The 22968-nt window shown below is 45.2% G+C and overlaps 1 protein-coding gene across 1 annotated transcript in view; it reads left to right on the forward strand.

Annotated features, from left to right (window-relative positions):
* Nucleotides 1-22416, forward strand: part of LOC148011284 (transducin family protein / WD-40 repeat family protein) — a 191806-nt gene extending 169390 nt beyond the window's left edge. Inside the window, exons 17-22 of the mRNA XM_087670532.1 lie at nucleotides 17884-17961; nucleotides 18190-18326; nucleotides 19765-19841; nucleotides 21157-21226; nucleotides 21311-21376; nucleotides 21845-22416. Of these exons, the coding sequence (XP_087526658.1) occupies nucleotides 17884-17961; nucleotides 18190-18326; nucleotides 19765-19841; nucleotides 21157-21226; nucleotides 21311-21376; nucleotides 21845-21976 (560 nt within the window). The 3' untranslated portion in view covers nucleotides 21977-22416. The remainder of the gene's footprint in view (nucleotides 1-17883; nucleotides 17962-18189; nucleotides 18327-19764; nucleotides 19842-21156; nucleotides 21227-21310; nucleotides 21377-21844) is intronic.
* The last annotated feature ends 552 nt before the right edge of the window (nucleotides 22417-22968 follow it).

The raw sequence follows: 22968 nt of genomic DNA on the forward strand, positions 1-22968 counted from the left end.
AAGAAGAGAGAAAATTTATGTGTAGGTCTACATGGTGATTGGAATGAGAAGTATGGAAAAACTGAAAAAGCTGGAAAAACTAAGTCTAAAAAGATTAAAAAGAGTATAGAGTATCTCCCCCTCAGTTTATGGAATCCATTAAGACTCTACAAGCTACCTCCGACTGAGTCAAGGTGCCAATTTGCATTTGTAACAAGCAATCGTGATGCGAATGTGACACATATGGGCATACCTATGTTGCCGAGTAGGTACTCTAGGGTGTCTTGCTCTACGTAACGTTGTCTATCAACTGTGATGCTGCCTGATGATGTCCCTTGATGATGCCCATCAATAGGAGATGTAGTGTTTGGGGTGGCAGTGGCCGGGGGTTCAGCTACACTGAAAAAGTTTGTAACTGCTCTCTAGAGGGGTGGATGAGGCTAGGGTCCTTTTCTTATTGGAGTCTGTGAGAAAGTTGAGCATCCATATTTCTCGGCCTCACTATTAAACCATCATGAGAAAGCTGCAAGAAGTGACATTGATATTGTGCCATTTTCGTGCCTAATGGAAAAGGGGGCTTGGACCAAGTCCTTTCTAGCTCCCAGCCACAATGCTGGCACATCCTGTCATTGATTGTAACATGGCTCCATCGACCTATCTCAATCATCAGCTGATGCGATGAGGTGTGAATCTGACTAATAGCAATTCAGAGTCCGTGAGAAAGTTGAGCATCTGTGTTTCTTGGCCTCACTGTGAAACCATCATGAGAAAGCTCCAAGAGTTGATATTGGTATTGTGCCATTTTCGTGCCTAATGTCAAAGGGGGACTTGGTCCAAGTCCTTTTTGTCTCCACTTTAGTGATGTCTGCTCTGATCACACTATTCAGCTCTACACGACTGAGACTCAAAGTAGGGTAGTCAAGGCTGTAATCAAACAGTGGCAGTCTATCTGTACTCATGCCATGCAAGTTGAGCCACATGCTCATATGTGCATACCAATACTGTCTATCTCCCGCTGCTGCAAGCTATCTTGAAGACTCCAAAGCTAGTCTAGGATATCGGTCTTTAGGGAGGTGCCATATCCTCCAGAGGAAAGTAATTGCTTGGAATAATGCCTCAACTACCATGGGTGTAGCGTCCACTTCTGCTTAGATGATCTCTTGTGGTACTAAGGCTTTTGCCCTTATCATACGTGCTATCATCATGACTAGCGGTCTTTCCATATGTTCCCAACCATCATAATATTGTGCTTCCAGTCCATCACAGTCCGTAAGTGGCATCCGTCTAGTATGATAAAGGATTGGGTCCCAAATGGGTGCCCCATAGAATAGTGTGGGTATAACTAAAGTGTTAAAAAACCACAATTTGGTACAAGGCCCTTGCAACTTTATGTGTGCACACTACCGCTCTAGAGTACCCAAAGCTGCATATGCCCGTGCAAGCCTAGCCTCTAAAGTCTTCTTCCATGAAAATTGTGGCCCTTTGAAAGCGACCTCGAGGTATACATATTGTCTAACCATTTCCACAAGTTGATCATCATACATAAAGTGATGCTCTAAGCATGTCACCCAAATTGCCGAGGTGTTAAAGACCATAATTTTAGTCTTGCCAAGATTAACCTTGAGATCTTTATCTTCACAGAACACATGCAATGCATCCAGATGTCATTGTAGTCCCTTAGGTAAATCTAAGATAAGGACCATATCATTTGCATATAACAAAATTGGTATCAGTACCCCAACCAAGCTGGCTCCTGTTGGGAATAAAGGCGTGGTGCCTTTTAAATGTGCTCGGGTGTGAATACACCCTTAGCACTTTGTACTTACACATATATATCTATTTAAAAACCTTAAGGTATACACTCGTCATTGTACTTGAAAACGTGTTCACTCTCTACTCTGCTCTCTCTTACTCTCTCTGTCTCTCACTGCGCGTAGCGACAGTCTGTCTCGATCTCTGTGCCTAACCGGTCCCTACAAACTGGTATCAAAGTGTAAGGTGCTGTAGACGATCGCCAGGCTAAGGCAGAAGACCAACGTGGTGATGAGACAGCTCAAAGGCGAGTCGGAGAGTCACAGACGTGAGTTGCAGGCATTGTGTTACCAGTCACAGGCAACAGGGCCAGGAGTGAGCTGCAGGCATTGTGTTGGCAGTCACAGCTGACGGGTGACTCTAGTGAGACGGGCTGCGACGTGATGTGTAGGCAATGGGTAGTGGGAGCAGCAATCAACTGTAGCAGGCGATTGCATTTGACGTAGACTTGGTGTGCGGCGGGGCAGTTGCTGACGACGCAACGACTGTAGCGGTAACGACGAGCGGGGCAGGACCAGCACAGGCACTGACGAGCACGACCAGCACAGACGGAACCGGGAGCGGGGCTTATGGCGCTTGACTGACGGGTCAACAGACCCGTCTTCTATTTCTTTTTTTCAATTTTTTTTTTGGAAAAGTCCTCTCCCTTCTAACCAAGGTTCGCGTGCATAAGCACAAAATTCAGATTTGTGCATATTTTGGCCCAAAAATTTGGGGCTTTTCCCAGATTGCGTATTCCACGGTAGAATTTACCAGTTTAAGGTGTCAAAGGAATGGCTTCGAACCAGGTGATGCAGGACAAACAAATTTGTCTCAGAAATTGCAGGAATTTGTGACATTTTGTCGCCGACATTTGGAGCTTTTAATGTACATGTGCAAATTGGGCTGAAATTTTACCCCATTTCTTGACATTGATACACATTGGACCCCGTGCAATTTGGGGCTTTTGCAGTTTGGGCAAAATTTGTGTAGCATTTGCTCATTGTATGTACATGCAGGTTGAATTCCACGCAATTTGGACATCAACACTTGGTAAAATTTGGGGGTTTTGCTGAAATTGCTCTATTTTGGCAAAATTGGACTGTCCTATGCGTGATAGAGAAAAATGCAGATGTGTGTTTGATGCTTTGAGCACAAAATTTTGGGGCTTTTGACTGTTCGTGTCAAATTTTATGCCCATGGGTACATGTACAACAGAAATTACAGCTGAAATTTTGGGATTCCTCATGTAATGTGATGCATGTGCCCTTGGAATAGCTGTAATCAATTGGATAATGCTGTAGCACATGGTTTGGTGCTTCTGAAAATTTAATTACAGATCTGAAATTTGTGCTTTTGCATGGTCATTTATTGCTGATTGGTACTTGTTTGTTTCTGATGCCTTCCTCTTCAACATTGAAGGTTTCGATTCTGCATATGCTATATGGACTAGACGGGAAGAACTGTATGCACAAAAGAGTGCTGCAAGCAAAGTGTATTGATTGAAAAAGCTTATGGATTTGCATATGAAAGAGGGTACAGCAATGTCTACTCATTTGAGTGAGTTTAACTCTATTTTGAGCCAGCTGGTTGCCTTGAAGTTTATGATTCATGAGGAATTTAAGGCTACTTTGTTACTTTGCACTCTACCAGAGAGTTGGGATACATTGAAGACTGATATGAGCAATTCTAATGTAATCCTTTTGTATGCTGATGTAGAGAGTGCTCTACTTATGGAAGAGATGAATCGGCAGAACAATGCATCTAGTAAGTCTTCCAGTGTTTTGCATACTAGGAGAAAATCATAGCAAAAGGGCAAATATGATGGCAAGAGACGCAGTAAATCACTTGGCAAAGATGTTGAATGCCATCATTGTGGCAAGAAGGGTCACTTTAAACGTGACTGCTACAAATGGAAGAAAGAGAAAGGAAAAGGCAAGAAGATAGATGATAGCAAGGAAGAGAAAATGCCAGTCTGCCTAAGAAGAGCAGTATAAAAATTGAAGAGGTGAATGTAGTCACTCATGACAGTGACAGTGGGAGTGATGTACTCTTTGTCTCTTCACACTCTGGTGCTTATGCTTTACTTGCAGATATAGATCATGACATGCATACCTGGATTCTCGATTCAGGTGCTTCCTTTCATATCACCCCTTATCATGAGTGGTTCTCCGCCTATACAGGGGGTCGACATGGTGTTGTCCATCTTGGGGACAACTATGCATGTGAGATTGCAGGTATTGGCAGTGCGCAGTTACAGTTTCAGTATTGCTCTGTCTTTACACTTCAACATGTATAGCATGTACCTCAGCTCAAGAAGAGCTTGATTAGCACAAGGCAGCTAGATGATGATGGTTGTCATACCTCCTTTGGTGATGGAAAATGAAAGATCTGTAAGGGATCAAGAGTGATTGCCAGAGGTTGCAAGAGTGATACATTGTATCCAATTCATATATCTAGTGTGCGTGACCATGTTGTTACTGTGACCGAGCAGCCAAGCGTTTCTTTGTGGCATGGCCGGTTGGGACACATGAGTCAAATAGGAATGAAAGTGCTTTCTCGTTTGGGTTACTTGCCTTGTTTTCGTTATGCTGATTTTGAGCACCGTGATGATTGTATTTATGACAAACATGCACAAGCTTCTCACAAAAAGTCTCTTTCTTTGAAATCTTCTCCTCTAGAGTTAGTACATTCAAATGTATGTCAAATGCCAAGATTATCTTTAGGGGGAAAGAAATATTTTGTCACCTTTGTTGATGATGCTACACGGAAAGTATGGGTTTACCCTATTCGTAGCAAGGATGAAGTGCTTGACAAGTTTAAAAAATTCTTGCTGAAAATCAAATAGATAAAACACTTAAGTGTCTTCGCTCTGATAATGGTGGGGAATATGTGTCCAAGGCCTTTTAGGAATTTTGTGACAACCAAGGGATAAAGAGGGAGCTCACTGCCTCTCATAATTCGCCCAAAATGGAGTTGCAGTGTATGAATCGGATCATACAAAATATGGTCTATACGATGCTGTCTCATGTTGCATTACCTCATGGTTTTTGGACAGAGGCTATTATGACAGCCGTTCACTTGATTAATCGGTCACCAAACATGTCTTTTTGGGGGGGTGGAGTTCCCCAAGAAGCGTGGTCGGGCAAGCCACCTTCATATGCTCATCTGAAAGTATTTGGCTGCAAGACTTTTGTGCAGATTCGTAAAGAAAAACGTAGCAAACCTGAGCCAAAGTCCTGTAAATGCATTTTCGTAGGATATGGTGACGAGGGTGAAATGGGGTATAGATTGTGGGATCCCGAGAAAAGGAAAGTAGTACACAGCAATGACGTTATCTTCCGGGAAGATCACATGCACAGACAATCTGAAAAGACTGAGGAGGTCCATAGGGTTGTATTTCGGGAGGAAATACCTTTTGGACAGCAAAATGTGCCCGTTGTACAGCAACAAATACCTGCTGTAAATGAACCTGTAAATGCAAGAAATGATGCTGGAAATGATCAGCCAGCTATTGCCCATGAAAATGAGCCGTTACATATGTCGGAACAGCCAGGACAACAAGTTGTTAATGCTGATTTGCAAGCTGAAATGCCAGGACAGCATGCTGAAAATGGAAATTTGCAGGAACAGCCAGCAAACAATGACCATTGGGTTTGGAGATCGTCTAGGGCTACTAGACAACCTGATAGGTTTGTTCCTGGTGCAATTAATGTGGCTGATTATGTCATGTTGACAGACTGTGGTGAACCATGTTGCTTCAAGGAAGGAATGGACAGATAGGACAACAAGAAACAGTATAAAGCCATGTTGTTAGAGATGGAATCTCATGAGAAAAATGGCACTTGGGACTTGGTGCAGTTGCCTAAAGGGCAGAAAACCCTTCCATGCAAATGGGTTTACAAGATGAAGGTCACTTCTGGTTCCTCACCAAAGTTCAAAGCAAGATTGGTTGCAAGGGGGTACAAGCAAGAGCATGGAATTGACTTTGATGAGATTTTCTCTCCTGTAGTCAAGATGACTACATTGAGAACCATTTTGGGTTTGGTTGCAATTGAGGATATGGAGCTCATACAGATGGATATAAAGATTGTGTTTTTACATGGTGATCTGCGTCGTGAAGACATATATATATAACAGCCTGAAGGGTTTGTTGAACAAGGGAAAGAAAAAATGGTATGTAAACTTAAAAGGAGTTTGTATGGGCTGAAACAAGCACCAAGAGAATGGTATCATAAGTTTGATACATTCATGCAATCCCAAGGCTTTCATAGAAGCCAAGTGGATCATTGCTTGTACACCAAGAAGGTAGCAGTTGGCAGCTTGATTATCTTGGTTTTATATGTTGATGACATGCTGATTGTTACTGGCAGGGATACTCATGCCTTGGGTTCATTGAAGCGAAGTCTTCATGGCTGCTTTGACATGAAGGATCTTGGTGATGCAAATCACATTCTTGGCATGCGAATACTCATAGATAGATCGAAAGGCTTACTCTGTCTATCTCAGTAGGAGTATGTCTCTAAGGTTTTGCAGTGTTTCAATATGGAGGGGGAGAAAACAATTGGGGTTGCATTGCCTCCATATGTGAAACTTAGTGCAGAGGACAGCCCTACATTTAATGATAAGAAGGCTGAAATGGCCAAGATACCATATGCTTCAGCTGTTGGCAGTTTGATGTATGCTATGGTTGCTACATGTCCTGACATTGCCTTTGCAGTGGGAGTGGTTAGCAGATACATGGCAATCCCTGGCAAGAAGCATTGGGATGCAGTGAAAGTTTTTATGAGATACCTCAAAGACAGAAAGGAGTTGTGTATGTGCTTTGGAAAGGAGAAGGTATCTGTTGTTGGCTTTACGGATGCAGACTATGCTGGTCATATGGACTGTAGGAAGTCCACTTTTGGGTATGTGTTTACTTTCATAGGAGGAGCAGTCTCTTAGATCTCCAGGCTACAAAAGTGTGTTGCATTGTCTACTACAGAGGCAGAGTATGTAGCTGCTATTGAGGCATGCAAGGAGGCTTTATGGTTTTCATGTCTGGTGGGACAGCTTGGCATCACAGAGTTACCTGTTGTCCATTGTTATAGTCAGAGTGCTATCATTTTAGCACGGATTCTTGTCTTTCATGCAAAGACAAAGCACATACAGGTGAAGTACCACTTCATTAGAGATGTACTAGACAACAAGAGCATTGAGCTTAGCGTGCCCTAACTTCAGTAGGGGCATAGACATTGAGGACTCCAAGGCGTGAGTCCCCAATATCCAGTCTGATCCATAAATCCTCCTTGCCACTATCGTCTCATAGTCTCGTATACAGGCGGTGAGACTCGGGCCAATAGAGGTGCATATGCCTCCACTCCTACTGTAGGCACCAATGGCGTGCTCCCAGTTGGGTGGGGATGAGCTTGTGCTCCTGTAGAAGTAAGATGTTGATTCGACCGGCAAGGGCAGGCTACAACTCCTATCGAACAATCAACTTCTTGGAGCCACGTGCTCCACTGTAGTAGAGGCTCTGCATGTTCTAAGATGCAAGGTGTAAACTCATGGGGAGATCTGTGGTTGACCAAACAGCCATCTGTTCGGGGTGGACGCTGCAAACGAAGAAGAGGAGCCTCCATCACCTTGCCATGGCTGTGTCTGAGGAGTTCCCTGCGGTCCCCCCTACCATCTCCCTCTGTGTCGTCTTTGTACTCGTGTAAAACCGTTCGCATCCATATCATGCAAGACGTTGATCACAGACTGCATTTTCACTCCCTCAAGCTCAACAACAAGAGTTTTTCTTTCTTGTGTGTATGCTTGGGTCTAGGCTTCTTGTGCATATTTCTCATCCGAGGGATTTCTAGGTCTCTTTCAATATCTTGTAACAATTTTGAGTGTGGAGCTTTAGCTATATAATCACATTAACAAACAACAAGGCCCCTACTGACGCGCCGCTACCCTAACTCCCACCATCATAACCCCGTCCAACTCCCCCTCGCTGACTAGCATCGCGCTCCCCCCCATCCCTCTCGCCTGCCTCTCACCATGGCGTTGCTCCTCCCTTCCCGGCATCAAGATGCGCCTCCCCCTCCTCGCCATCACATTGGGCCCCTGTGTCCCTCCCTCCTCGCCATGACGCTATCTCCCCCCCCCCCCCGGCCCTACGATTCCCGCCGCCTACATCCCCATCGCGCCGCCTCCTGGGCACCCCCCCGCCTGTACCCTGTTCTCATTGTGACTCCACCCACCTGCAACCTATTCACGTTTACCCCCTACACCCCTCCCTCCCCCCCCAACCCTGGTATCTCCCCCGCGTTGCACCCAGGCAGACAATCCAAGCCCACCACACTCCACAATGCCGCTCTGACCCCCTAGGCACTCGCTAGCCTTCACCCTACGGATCTATGCCTCCCACTCGTGCGGCTCCAGCTTGATGTAATCACCCGTGGCGCTCGGTGCCTCCACCGCCGTCAGAAAATAGACCCCCCGTCCTCGCTATCACACCTTCCCTCCGGTTGCTCCCTCCACTTGCAGCAACACCCACTCGTCCAACAGTACAGTAGTGTGTTTGGTAGGTTCTCAGAAGGGACGCGCAATGGAAACGTATGGTCAAACACCTGTGCATTCTTTGAGTGCCCCCTAATCAGATACCTTGCGCGTAGTTCTCTCTGAGGAACAACTCTTAGCAATCCGTGCCACAAAGCTGGAGCTAAAAAAAACAGCGATCTTCGGTCAGGTCGTAGGACACTCCCCATCCAGGGCTCAGCTTCAGGATTGGCGTCACTCCACGCTGTGCATCGGCACGGCGTAGATTGTGGAGACAATTCTCATGGGGCAAGGGATTTTCATGGTACAACTCACCTCAGCAAATGCAGCCCATGAGTTAGTGGCTAGTTCACCCTATGCCTCCACGAAGGGGGTTATATAGATGGTCCCTTGGTACACTGGCTTCACTGTGGAGGCATTCGCGCTCCACAACAATTTCCTTAGACACCCGGTCACCCTACTCTTCCCCGGACTGGCGATAGTGTATCACCAGCTTGTGAAGACTTTAGACGGCTCTTCGGCACTATTCTTATACAATGATAGCTGCAGGAGTTCCAAAGGTACGGGTGGCAGTGAAAGAGAGAAAGAACATACCACAGTTTCCAGAGAATGAGGCAAGCGCACACTCCTTTAGGCAGCAGGTTGAGATGATAGGGGGGGCTGCAGTGAGCCCCTCAGACATAGCCACAGCAGTAGGGAGTAGAAGGACGAGCGTCGCTCCCCTAGCAGAACACCACACAGCAGCCCTCCCCCCCCCCCCAAAACACCCGCCATGTGCCTGCGACCACCCCGTTATCCTTCGATCCTCCCCCTCTCCACCATCACCCCCATCGACGAGTACCCTTGATCCCCACCTAGCACAAGTGTCCCCTTTCCCCCGCCCCATAGGAGGGGAGGAGCCCCATACACTGACATCCTCCACTCATCAGCAGTCTAGTCCCCCCTCCCCACACAGCCACCAGCTTTTCCGTCCATGCCACCCGTCATACTTTCCCGAGATAGGCATAGTTGCTACCACAGGAGTTTTTTCGCAGTGGGCCATGGTTTTACTTGAGAGTTGCAGAGCGCGGAGAGTTTCCACTACCCCTAGAGGTGGGAATCTTCGTGGTACGCAAGTCAAGGAGTGGCAAGGTCCATCTACTAGTACCACCGGATGGACTAAACTATGCCTTCTTCCTTCAGAAGTCTCACACAAGAGACTGGACGTCAACTCAGATAGAGGAGGTGAAGAGTCAGGTGGCAGATCACATCTCCCAATGGATGGGAGAAGGTAGACTGGCACTTTTCTCCTAGCAGTGGCCAGGTTGCATGATGGACATTAATTGGTGGGCTGGGGCCGAGGTCCCACATCTAAGCATTATCTTTGGAGTCCCTCCACAGTGGAGAGCCCTGATTGATGTGATCGAGTGGCTCCTAGCACAGGCGGCCCGTTTCTACCAGTGTATAGAGTCTCGCCTCTCAACTTGGTTGATAGATGTCTTGGTGGTACCACCAAGCGCATCCATCACCCCCATGGTCTGCCCGAGTACCATGGGGGAATGGAGTTCACCTTCTAGGCCGGTAGCAAAGCATATTCGTATGCCTCATAGCTCCTTTTCTTCGTCAGCAGCCTCCACACCGAATAGATGTTTGTTTGGTCAGTCACAGATTCTCCCATGAGTTTGCATCTTGCATCTTGGAATGTGAATAGCCTCCACCACAGTAGAGTACGTGGTTTGAGGAAGTTGATTGTTCGGCAAGAGTTACAGCTTGCCCTTGCCGGATGGATCAACATCTTACTTCTACAGGAGCACAAGCTCACTCCCGCCCAGGCCTAGCGGGTAGGGAAGGTACTCTCGGGTAGTTCACACACTTACTAGGAGCACATCATCAGTGCCCACGGCAGGAGTGGACCCGTATGCACCTCTATGGGCCCAAGCCTCACCGCCTGTGTACAAGACAACAAGACAATCGTGGTAGGGAGGATTCTATGGATCAGATTGGATATTGGGGACTCATGCCTTGGATTCCTCAATGTCTATGCCCCTATTGAGATTAGGACACGTAGCAGGTTCTGGGTGGAGATCGCAGCAAGACTCCCAGAGGTGGACTCTTGGCTTGTTGGAGGAGACTTCAACAACCTGGAGGCCTTAGAGGACTAGCAGGGCAAAGGCAGAAACTACTAGGGCATGGCTGGGGAGGAGCAAGAGGCATGGAAGGTCTTCCTATTGGCAATAGGAGCACGCGATGCTTGGAGAGACCCAGCTTTCCATAGGAGGGAGAGGTTGTTGGACTTCTCTTGGAGATACAGGCGGCTAGGTGGAGACTTGCTAGAGCGGCTGGACAGGTTCTATGTGGGAGAGTGGGGATGCTCTCGTGGAGGTCAAGTAGGGCAGTTGGCGGGCACCACCTTGTCCAATCAATGCTCGGTTCTCTTGACACTTGATCGCCCAACATCTGCCCTAGACACACGATCGTGTCAGATCCGTGACTCAATTTATAGGAGGGAGGAGGTGAAGGGACAGATTGAGAAGATTTGGACTAGGGAGTGGGGCAGGAGGGACCGGATCACAAAGAAGGTTGCAGAGATGCTAGTCAAGGCGAGTAGTATCTGCCAGGAGGCAGCCTTACAGGCCAGGCAGCAGAGCTGGGAGGAGGAGAGAGCACTCCAGCAGGACCTAGCAACCATGCAGAGACTACTTTAGGAGGCACCAAGGGATCCCATCCTTCCCACAGGAAGTGCGTGCACGAGCAGCCATCGTTAGCCTAGAGGATAGGCGCTCGGAATTCTCATTCCGTACCTCAGTAGCCTTCTGGGCGCAGAAGGGAGACACAATGTGCAGGGAGTTCTTCCAAGTGCACCAGCCCTGCACCTAAAGAGAGCAAATACGCAGTCTTTGGGATCAGTATGGGAGGACTCATTCTAACCTAAACGAGGTGATGGAGATTGCCACCGACTACTACAGACGCCTTTTCTAGCAAGAGATAGCCTCACCTAGCGGACAATAATGTAGACAGCAGGTCTAGGATCACATTCCGTCCCTTGTCACAAAGGAGATGGGACGCTCCCTCCTAGCCCCCTTCACAGAGAAGGAACTAGAGGAGGCTTTCCATACACAGGACATGCAAAAATGCTTGGGAGAGGATGGGCTCTCTAAGGCCTTCTTCACTACCGTCTGGGAGGTGGTAAAGGACCCCTTACTACTGGCCTTCTAGGAGATTTTCACTTCTGGACGGATGCAAGGAAGTCTTTCAGCAGGTCTAATCAGTCTCCTCCCAAATGGGGAGACGAGTTGGAGCTATCCCAGTGGAGACCGATCACCTTGTTGCCAGTGGCCTATAAAGTAGTGGCAAAGATGATTGGTAGGAGACTTCGTCTTGTGCTTCCAGACATCATTCATGACACAAAGCAAGTTTTGTCCAGGATAGGAGCATCCTAGACAATGCCTTCACCTTCTTTGAGAGGATTGGTTGTACTACTGGATTTTGAGAAAGCCTATGACACAGTGGACTAGAACTTCTTAGAGGGCACTATGGTGAGGTTGGGCTTCCCCCAAGCATTGATCCGTGGAGTCTTCGCACTTTACATATCGACTGGAGAGATCGGTCCAATAGGGCTGCCCCCTAGCCCCGTACATGTTCTTACTCTTTGCAAAGGCGATATCTCACTTCCTTAGATCACGTGTGAGCAGGTTACACAACCTTCAACTTCTAGTAAGAGAGGAGACGGAGCTATTAGACTCAGAGTATGCAGATGATACAACACTTAACGTAGAGGATGATGAGTTGATGCTTGAGAGAGTGAGACTGGATATCGAGGTGTTCTGTACTGCAGCGGGAGTGAAAATCAACTGGCGAAAGTCTGTTGGTTTCCTTATAGACCCAGACTCTAGCACGGAGTGGGCCGTCCACTTGGGATTTAGATGGGTGTGCAGAGGGCAAACCGTCTGGTACCTAGGGTTCCAGGTGGGACTCGACATCACTCGCGCCTAGGAGTTTCTTCCAGTCCTTTACTCTATTCGGAGAAAGTTGACCTATTGGAGTACCGCTCGCCTTTCCCTAGTAGGCCGAGCCCTGGTGGTTAACCAAGTCCTCCTAGCGACGGCTTGGTACATCGCCTTGTATCGGTGCTTCTCCTCGTCTTGTGTAGTTCAGTTTTGTTGCCTAGTGCGGAACTTCCTTTGGGCCGGGTTAGATGGTTCTAGGGACTCTTGGGCCAAGGTGGCGTGGGCAACCATCACCTAGCATCAGTCAGAGGGAGGACTTGGGATCATAGACCCAAAGTATCAGAGTATGGCCCTCTTGGGCAAGCTAGTAGTTCGTGGCCTCACATCAAGAGTGCAGACTTGGAAGGTCCTATTGCAGGAGGGTCTCCAGGAGTGTAGACTGAGGCTTGGTGGTGATTGGAGGCCATCCCTAAGATGAATCTTCACGATAACCCAGATTACCTCCCTCAGATCCCCCTTCCTACGCAGTCTGCTTCGTGTGTGGCAAGGCCTCCGTAAGGCCCTAATTCAGAGAACCCTAGGCTGCCAAGAGGAGATAGAGTGCCAACCGGTGATCTGGAACCCCCAGGTTAGAGATCGCGATGGGGTACAGATTGGCAAGCGCCCCCACATCTAATGGGCTGGTTGGGAGGCTTGTCCGGCTCGCACCATCAAAACATGGTGAGAGGTGTACAGGATGGTTGATGAGGAGGTGTTGCAATGGGCATCAGGTTGCCAGAGAGGAGTTGAGTTTAGGAGAACGGAGATAGACGTAGCAATACCTCACGAGTGGCTTGCCCCCCCCCAGACGAGAGCCGATAGAGCCAGAGGAGGTATGGGCCGCTAGGTTTTCACCAACACATATCCCCCTATAGGTGGCAGGTAGAGTGGGAGGCGCCCCACATGGGATCTTCTTCACTGTGCAGGAGGGGGGGCGTCTGGCCCTTGATAGAGAGCAACAGGATGAGGGGATAGTTGTCCTTTCATGGAGGGGGATTCGGGTGGTTGGCCTTCAGGGGAAGACATGGCAACTGGACCCTTATGTCTTCAGGAAGGAGCTCAAGGAGTGGCGCCTCTGGATTTGGGAAGGCAGGCCACATGATGAGTTGGAGTGGAATCCGAGAGAGTGGCTATGGCTGGCCACTGCGATCGCCAAGAAGCTACCGAGGTTCCTGGAGTACACAGCCAGGATTGGCAGACACATACTAATGTAGGAGGACATGGATTGGGCGCCGTCGCGCAGCAGGCACTGGGCAGAGCACAATATCATGGAGGCTTTCTGACGGACCTTTTGGCGCCGCCTATGGGATAGTTGGAGGCCAAGGAGGGTATCGTATTTCTTATGGCTGGTGGCACATGGAGGCCTAGTAGTGGGGAGTTGGTTAGCCCAGATGCAGAAGGGAGATTGTAAACGCTGCACACAGCAGCCTCTAGAGTCTCCAAAGCATTGCCTTTGGTCATGTGATGCGGCGCAACTCGTGTGGAGAGGAGCATGCCGCATCCTCCGCCGTATATTACCCAGCCTTGGATATATAACTCATGGGGAGCTTTCTGTTGGCAAGTAGTCAGCCAAGGCCATCACCTTCTAAATGAGACTGGGATGCAGGACATGATATTCATTATTGAGGCAGGGTCGTGTGCAGTGGTTGGTTTTGAGGCTCTACCCATCCGCCAGGTACTGGAGCTCACAACAGACCGCTTTGAGGTGTGGGAGATCATAGGAAGTCTTACTGGATGGCATATCTGGAAGGCACGGTGTTAGGAGGTTTTTGGCGGGGAGAGACTTCAAGTACAAGCAACTTTAGCAAAGCTCTAGACCTCCATCATCCATTCCCTCCGCGGCCAATGGGACCAGGTGTAGGGCAAGTCTCGAGCTCGGCAAGAACTTTGTTTTCATTTCATGTGCACTTGGGACAGCTAGGACTTGTTTCTCGTGATGCATGCAGCATAGTTGCACTCGTACGTAGTACGAACTGATTCATACTATACGGTTCATACCGAACGAATTCGTACCAAAAAACAAGCACTTTTTTTTCTTCTTCTTCTTCTTTGGGCGTGGTTGTTGTTGTTGGTGGTGGTTTGGGTTGTTGACTATTGTTGTTGTGGTGGTGGTGGTGGTTTTGTAGCCTTGATCGATCAACCAAGAAAGGGGGTGGAAGCTTGAGTAGACTCCTCATACATGTTTTGTTATGATTTATCCTAGAGCTAAGGCTGCACATAAGGTATTCAAGCAGTTCCAAACGTTTCTAATTGATGTCCCATCATTTTTCACAATATGTTAGTGTCGTCAATAAATAAATTCAGCACCATTTGAGAATCATCAAGTAGCTTAATCCTATTGATTTTACCTTTGTTCACAGCTCATTTTGCACCACCCAACCCAAAGCATTAGTACACATTGCTAATAAAACTAGGCCAGAGGATAGCTTAGCCTAATGTACCTTCTGAGAGTACACGAATTAGTGAATATACCATCGATAGCTACTTTAGCGTTAGCAATGCCAAACAAAACTATAACAAAATTCATAAATCATTTACCAAAACCTTTGGTGGTTTGTTTGGTCTCATAGGTCATTTTGGCCTCTTGTAGACGTTAATAAAGCATCTCATGTCATTTCATCTCTCTCTCAACCTTCTCTCTCAAGCATGCATGCCTCTTATTTGTATGATCATTCATGTATGATGTATCCACTCCTATGTATGTACTTGTAAGTTGTAGCGCATGTTGCGCATGCGGCATATGCCAGAGGTTTTGGCGTGTTACCCTCAAGTATTCATCTTATATACTCCAATAGCATTGCTATTGAGACTTTAAACATCTGTTCTATCATCTATAGTTCAAAATAATGAAGTTATTTTTTTTTTTCGTACTAATATCGTACCATACCTTATAAAATCTTAAGGTACCATTTAGTACCATATTTTATCGTACCGTATCATACTGTACTTTTCGTACCTGACAACTATGGCAAGCAAGCAGCCGCAGATGGTGATACACCCCCCTCCATGGCTTCTTGCCCCCATCCCCCCTAGACTACCCTGAGAGGCTTGTATACTTGATATATCTATGACTTTGCATCAGCTCCAGCTAGTCTGTTGAGCATGAGCACTTCCTTGTATTTCGGTTTTTTTCTAAAGTAATATAATTAGACATACTTTATTTGCAAAAAAGAAAAAAATCACATTAACAACTTAAAACTATTTTCTAGAAATGGCCAATGAACTTAGGGGCATGGTCATGGCTACTAACTATCTCATTTGGCAAATGATGAAGTTTATATAAATGCTCAACAAAGAGGTTAGCCAACTCATGGCTTTTAACGATCAACTTTATCGGAATGAACTGATTCATCTTCATCAACCGGTTGACCATGACCCAAATTGTGTCACGACCTCCAATCGTAGGGGGATATCCTACAGCAAAATACATAAACTCCACTTTTTATCTGGATTTTGAAAAGGATATGACAACCCCGCTTATTTGTGACATTACGCTTTATTAAGTTGAGTGTGGTACTCATGCATGCAAGACTCAACCAAAATCTTCTTGTGCAGGCAATAGAAATACTGGCTAATCAAGGCCAAGTCCAATATATGCCATGGTGTCCCGTGCTTGATGCATCATGACGCTAATACAAAATCCTTTTGTAGATATCCTTATTATTTGACACTCATACTTTGCCTTGTTTAAATAGTAATCCATTTTTAAAGGAATACTTTTCTTTTCTACCATCTTTCTCTCGGTAGCCAGATTGCGGGCATTTGGACCGCCAAAGCTTCCTGGGCTACCAGGTCCATCACGGACTACTTGCAAGATCCTACCAAAGTGAGGATCCTTTTGGCAAGGCCCCTCCAGAGAAAGATGGAGATTCTCACTAGGATCTAGACACTCATACTCTCCATAAGAGTTGGGAGAGATTATAGTTCAACTCGTGAGGTTCGTTTTGGCAAGGCCCCTTGAGAGAAAGATAGAGACTCTCACTAGGATCTGGACACAAATACTCTCCATAAGAGTTGGGAGAGATTACAGTTCAACTCTGAGTGGCTGTGGAGGAGAGGTGCTGTTATGTAGGCATGGGATTCTGGCACCTTCTTTCACTTTGTGCTGCACATGGTTATTTATTCAACCATTGTAGTTACAATGTTACTTACAGCGATTTTTGTGCTTTGTATTTTACCTCAGGGAGTTTTTCTGTGGTGTCATTAGAAGACCTTTCTTTTCTTTTCCTCTTTTTAGTTCAGTCCAAAATAATGACTATTTGAGTCAGATTTTCAAGAAAGCATGCACTCTAGTAACAGTCATTAAAAAGCATAAAGCTTGATAATTGTGAGAGACTTCAAAATGCTGGAAAGTTGTTAAAGGATGTAAAGAAGAGATAAGACATACAAACAGAAAAGCGTTTGAATTGTGCTACTTTCTCTGCAAAGATGTAGTCAGATCTAGATTCTTATCATTCTCCTTGAGTAAGGACAGTTGGATAGAAAATTCTATTATGTTGCTATTTTCTTCAAGACAATGACCTTGCATAGAACTTGTGAAAAACTTTGTTTTCTTTTTCTCGCCCATGAAGAGGGAAAACACTGCATTGATTAATCAACTGCAATGTCAAGATACATACACAAGTCCGTTTGCATGTATTGCCATCACCCTGGCCCTCTGCTTGTTAGGTAAAGGCTAGTAGAACCACCTGTTTGGCAATCTATAATGGAAAAATGTCCTCTTGATTTTCCATTTCGAAAATTCATGCCATAGAGCCTGACATTCTTGATTATGGAGTTCACTTCCTAAAAGATTGTAACTTGGATCCGAGGGAAACCCTGATCTCCCTTATTTGGATTTGACTAGTCATTTACTTTTTAGTACCAATCTTGTAGCTCCCTCACCCACGTGGTTGGCATCGTGTCGCAGCGCGTTGATAGCTCCACCCACCACCCATGACAAAGTCCCTTGCTGTGCCTCCGGCTACCTTGTACATACTTTTTGGCTATGAATATGATGTGTGGCCCTCAAGATGGGCCCTTGTTCATATTGGTGAGCATGTTGTGATCCGTGTCGCATTCCGTGTTGTGTTGGGGTGTCCCATGATGTGTTGAGAGGTCAAGATGGCAAAGTTGGGGGAGGGGTCTGGTGCTGCTCCAGGGCCTAGATGGGGTCCCGAGGGGGTCCCGCGTGGGTATCTGAGGGCGGGACCATCACACTTGGGATTTACTTTTTAGTACCAACTGTACAAGTGATCAAAAGTGACTAACAGATGTGGAGGCCTAATTGAAGTCAACATAAAACCTCAAAGTTTGGTGTGTCTTAAGAAATTGCATTCCTTGCTCTTTGTTAATCTGAGGATAGCAAACTGTGTGATACAGAAAATTGTTGCTAAGCTTCTTAGATTAGAAGGCATATCATTCTAACTTGGGTAGCAGGTGGTTGGTGGCCTGCAGTTCAACATGATGCATTAGGTTGAGCCTTGTGGTTTTAAAACCACGTAAAATGCACTCTCTATTTTATATCCTCTGTTTGATGAATTAATCCAGTGCTTTCTACACTTTCAAAAACACTTTTTGAGTGGAATAGCTTCTCACCAATGCCTACTTTTGATATGAAATGGAATTATTTGTTCAACAGGTCTTGATATTTTACGAATTGTCATCCTTCATCCTAGTGGAGCGAAGTTATTGGCTTCCTATGCTGAGACCGGAAAAGGTATGGAAGATGCAGACTATTTCTTGGATAATTGAGGTCTAAAGGAGGCTGATGTTATTCTAGAAGGGACACAATAATATTAGGAGCTTGTGATTTAGATAATTATAGTACACTCAACAAGTTCATTGTGTCAAATATACATATGCAAAGCTTTTACTTGCTCAGCTTTGCATTGTCTATATGTTTTGACCTTTTCTGTTTTTGGTTCTTGGTTATTTTGGGCTGTAGATATTCTCATGGAAGCGTTACAAAGATCAGCTGCATCTCCAACCATTGATGCAAATCAACTGATGGGGATCCGTGTTGCAGTCAACTCTTTTAGGCACACAGTTCTCAGAAGCTGGATTCACACCAAACGTAGCGAGGTTAAGTCTCAAGGCTGCATTTCTTGCTTACCATATCTCTTGTTTAAGCCCTTTGGATGGTCTTTGTCTATGGGAAGCTAAACACAGTAGTAAGTTGGAAGAATTTTGTATGATCTTTCAAGGAGCTTTATGGAACAAGGTCATGCCTATCTATTACTTTAAGACATCAAGATACATGAGAGATATTGCTGCCAAAGGTAGAGCCTTTTGCACAGATTTTGCAGACCAAGGCTTCTATTGTTGACAACCTCACATGCTAATTGACAAAGGGAGGAGAAAATTGTTTTCTAATTGTCTCGCGCTAGTCTTTGTTGAGGAGTAGAGGAGGGGACTGGTGTGTGAAGCAGAGGTATATTGGTCTGCAACACCAGCAGAAGCCTGCAGGTGTTCATCTCAATTGTGGTGGTTTTTCTGTTGTAGACACATAAGTATAGTTGGAGAGAGAGAGAAGGCCAGTCAGACACTATCTTTATATTTTGTTGAATTCGAGAACAGAGAAACACCATCTGAGACATGTGTCATGCTTGAGGCAGGTACAGCTTGCTGAGAAGGAAGGGAGAACAGATAATATGAATAGATGAGAGTTTGAAAAGAACTCAGCTGAGAAAGCTGCAGAAAGTAGAGAGAAAAGATGGTGATGATTAGGAAAATAGCCAGGAGGCTGAAGTCGAGTTGCACTAACAAAGAGATAAGTAGGCAAGACAGGTCAGGCAGCAAAGCTGATAACATGAAAGAGCAGGGCGTAAAAGGCAATGAGTCGCTGCAATGTGAGTCCTGAAGTAGTCAAGCTTTCTTTTAAGTATACTTCCAAGCACGCTCACCCCCATACTGTTGATCATTAAAGGATTGCTACCAGAATCTTCACTTGTGAAGGTAGACGTGTTATTTGAAGGGAGATTTTGCTTGTTGTCACTGATGTCATGGGGAAGGTTTGATGCCATCGTCATCATGCTAGTCTCATATACCTTGTGTCCAGTAAGCACTCCACAAATAAAGAAATTCAGTTAAGACTATTACTCAATGCACAGAAAAATAGGAAAAAAGACACGCTCTATGGAAGTCCCTGTCAAAAGGGTCTTGGGTAGCATTTCATGTTGTCTCCTCCAAATAACCACGGAGTATTGAGAAGGATATGTAAGAATGGAGAAAATGCAGCTCAGGGATCCTAAAAACTGGATTTTGTTTTCCGCTCTCCAGCCTTGAGGTGTCCTTGCAGTTCTTAGGGTTCAATTAACTGTGTTGTACTCACTGGAATCAATAGAACATTAAAGGCTCCAAAGGAGGTCATTATGAGGAACATTTCTCCTTGCTTTGGTTCCTTTCTAGAGTCTAGAGATAAGGATGTTTAAAATAATCTAGGTTCTCCTTTTGTCATTGCCATTTATCTTCTATTTTTAAAGGTATATGTAACTAGCTTCAATTCAATTTGTTGATGCAGATATTGGATATGTTTTCAGACTGTCACACATCTTCCAACAAAAATGTTCGTGTGGCATATTCCACTTTGCTTCTGAAGTAAGTATTGACTCTTACAACCACAGAAAATTGGCAAGCTGTCCTTTTTATCATTCAGCATTTTGTTTCTGTACAGTGGAACTGCCTTCACAAAAGATCGCATATTATTGAACCTTCTTAACTTCAAACTTTCGGTGTGCTTATTAAGCCTTAGTCTCCCCACCCCTCTCAGATTTCACCCCGTGTCCTCTTATCGATCATCAGGTTACCTCCATGTCAGGGACCGGTTATTCATACCTTTGAGGCAGATATTACACAGTGTGGGGCAATTTGGAGAGCATGCACAGCAGACAAGAGCCATCCCCCGCTACTTGGAAATTGGGCATCTTTTTTATTCACTCTATACATGTCTGGGCGGTCTGCACTTTGCCTCTCCCCTCATCGGGCTACCTCCATGTCAAAGACGCTTAGGTTATTCATACCTTTGAGGCAGATGTTACACAGTGTAGGGCAATTTGGAGAGCATGCACAGCAGACAAGAGGCATCCCCTGCTACTTGAAATTGGGCATCATATTTTTTATTCACCTTATACATGTCTGGACAGTATACTCAGTTGGAATGGATTTCATTGAACCCATGATACATGACATTTTCTTACTTGAGAGCAGCTCCCCTGGAAGATAGGTTCATCCCCAGTTGGTATCTGGGTTCTGCCTTGCAATTTTACCTGGGTTTTTCAGCAGGATATTTTTATTGGGAGAAATGAAAAAGAAGAGGCAAGGCTAAGGCTTAAATGGGGAGGAGCGATATCAGTAGTAACGCAGCTTAGGCTAACCCTTATACAGTTGGTGATTAGATTGGGGCAGCACAATAGATTGTAGTGCATCTAATCTTTTTAGCTTTCCTGACACAGCTCGTGAAGGTCCAAATTAAAGTGAATCTAATCTATATGGTTCGTGGCTGCCCCATTTCTCTATCCAGTCCCAAACATCATCCCCAAAGAAAGGGGTTTTCTTTGAGAAAGGGGTTAGCTAGAATTGATCAAATAGCATGTTTTTGTAACTCATGCGAGGTAAGTTTGGTCTGTGTTTTAGTAGTCAAGAAGGAAAATAAATGGACAAATCAGATACAAATCCAGCTGGAATGCTAATGATTAGGTTTTAGCTTCCACTGCAGTTCATGAGGGGCATTTCTTTTGGATCCTTGCAAAAATTAGGCTACAATTATGGAATCCTTCTTTTCTTAGGTGTTCTAAAATTTAAGCTGCAATCATGAGTGTAGCTGTTTGAAATCATTCGTGTAAGTCTTTGTGTACATACTTGGTAATAAGAAAATGTCGTCTGCATATGTCCTAATCCATTTTGTTCTCGTCAGCTATTGCGTGCTCTTGATTGAAACAAAGGATGAAGCAGGTCAAATTCAAGTTCTTTCAGCGGCCATGGAGGTCTGATTAAAGCACTTGTTTGACTAAGGACAAGTATGCAGACCCATATACTTTACTAACATTCATTGTTAAATGCATTCCCAGATGGCAGGCCCTCAAGAACAGGACTCTGTCTGCAGATTCCGGGCACTTCTGACTATCGGGTCTCTTGTAAGTTTGGCTTGCTAATACTCGGTCTTTCTCTATTTTTTTGTATTTTAATATGTGCAATGCATAGCCAATAGACATGTACTCCATCTCTTTGTATGATTTTCCTCTGCAATTTGTCACTAATGGCTTGGCTTCTCCTACAACATGCAACAGTAAGGCCTGTGTCTGATCCTCTCATGGGGGTGTGAGACTGGTATCTTACCCTTCCGTGGGGATGTAAGACTGGTATCTTAATCTCCTCACGGGGATGTGAGACTGGTATCTTACCCTTTCGTGGGGATGAAAGGCTGGCCACCCTTCTCAAAGTACCCTTCAATCCTGCCACACAAGTGTGTGCACATCCACAGGACCACCATGTGCTGCATGTATCTTGCATGCTTTTGTGTGGTTTACATGTTTACGATGGGTAAATGATCATTGCATTAGCAACTTCATTGTCTCCTAATGCCTCTTGAGTTTTGCAAGCAGATTCTGGACGGTTTGGTAAAAGGTATTGCGATCGATCTTGATGTCAAAGCTCTAGCTGATGCGGCTGTCACTTCATCAGACAGTCAGATATCAGAAGCAGGTAAAGACATCCGACAGGCTTTGAAGGCCTAGAGTTGATGTAACAGATTTGTTGTAAACTGCCAGGCCATTTCAATCATTGAGAAAATATAGCAGCTTCTCTCTCTCTCTCTCTCTCTCTCTTTTCGTAAATCTCTCTCTCTCTCTCCCCCGGTCCCCCTCTTCCCGCGTAACAAGTATGTTAATCGCTTGACACATACAACAGTCACGGTAAAGAAGCAAAATAAATTGCCTTATTCCAAGCAACTAAATCCTCCCTAGGGAGAGGGCCAAGATCCTGAATAAAATCCAATTACCAATGGAGAAGTTCCTTGAGCTTAGCAATGTGACTTTAAACCTTAGAGCATAGTAGCAATGGAATGGGAAGTCTCGATGAAACAGGAATGAGACCCCAAGGGGAATAGGTAGGTAAGGGAAACAACTTGTATTGTATATATGATTTATATTTCAAACTAGTCATTTATATATTTGATAAAAACTCTTTGAAAAACACGTGTGATTTGCAAACATGATAGTCTTTTCCATAAATGAAAGGTTGGTTATATTGAAATTGCACATAAGATCCAAAATAAATGATAATCTAAGATCTTACTACATAAAAGAGTCAAACATCAAATAACGACTATAGTGGATAAAATATGGTAGCTTGAAATTTGAAAGTTTCTCAAAGTAACCATTGGATCATACATGCCTATCACCAGTGGCTAGATTATTTAGAAGACTCATCCATATTGTCTAAGAAAGCCACATCATCATCAAAATCAGCAATTGCAAGCTCCAAAGCATATTGGTCATCAACCATATTTGTAGGCATAGGTGTCTCCTCATCCTCATCATCCAAGGAATCTTCTTCATCAAGAGCTAGAAGCTTTTTTGCCTTAAGCCACATATGCAAGGACAAGTTTGCACTCATATTAAGTCATTCACTTTTTTATCCCAACTCTATTTCTCTTTTTAAATGCAACATGTTGAAATACACTACATAGTCACTTAATGGGAGAGGAGCTTATACCTTGAGACAAAAT

This window comes from Lygodium microphyllum, chromosome 28, assembly GCF_053477565.2.
Source record: "Lygodium microphyllum isolate KBCC chromosome 28, Lygodium_microphyllum_v1.1.10, whole genome shotgun sequence".
In the NCBI taxonomy this organism is placed as follows: domain Eukaryota; kingdom Viridiplantae; phylum Streptophyta; class Polypodiopsida; order Schizaeales; family Lygodiaceae; genus Lygodium; species Lygodium microphyllum.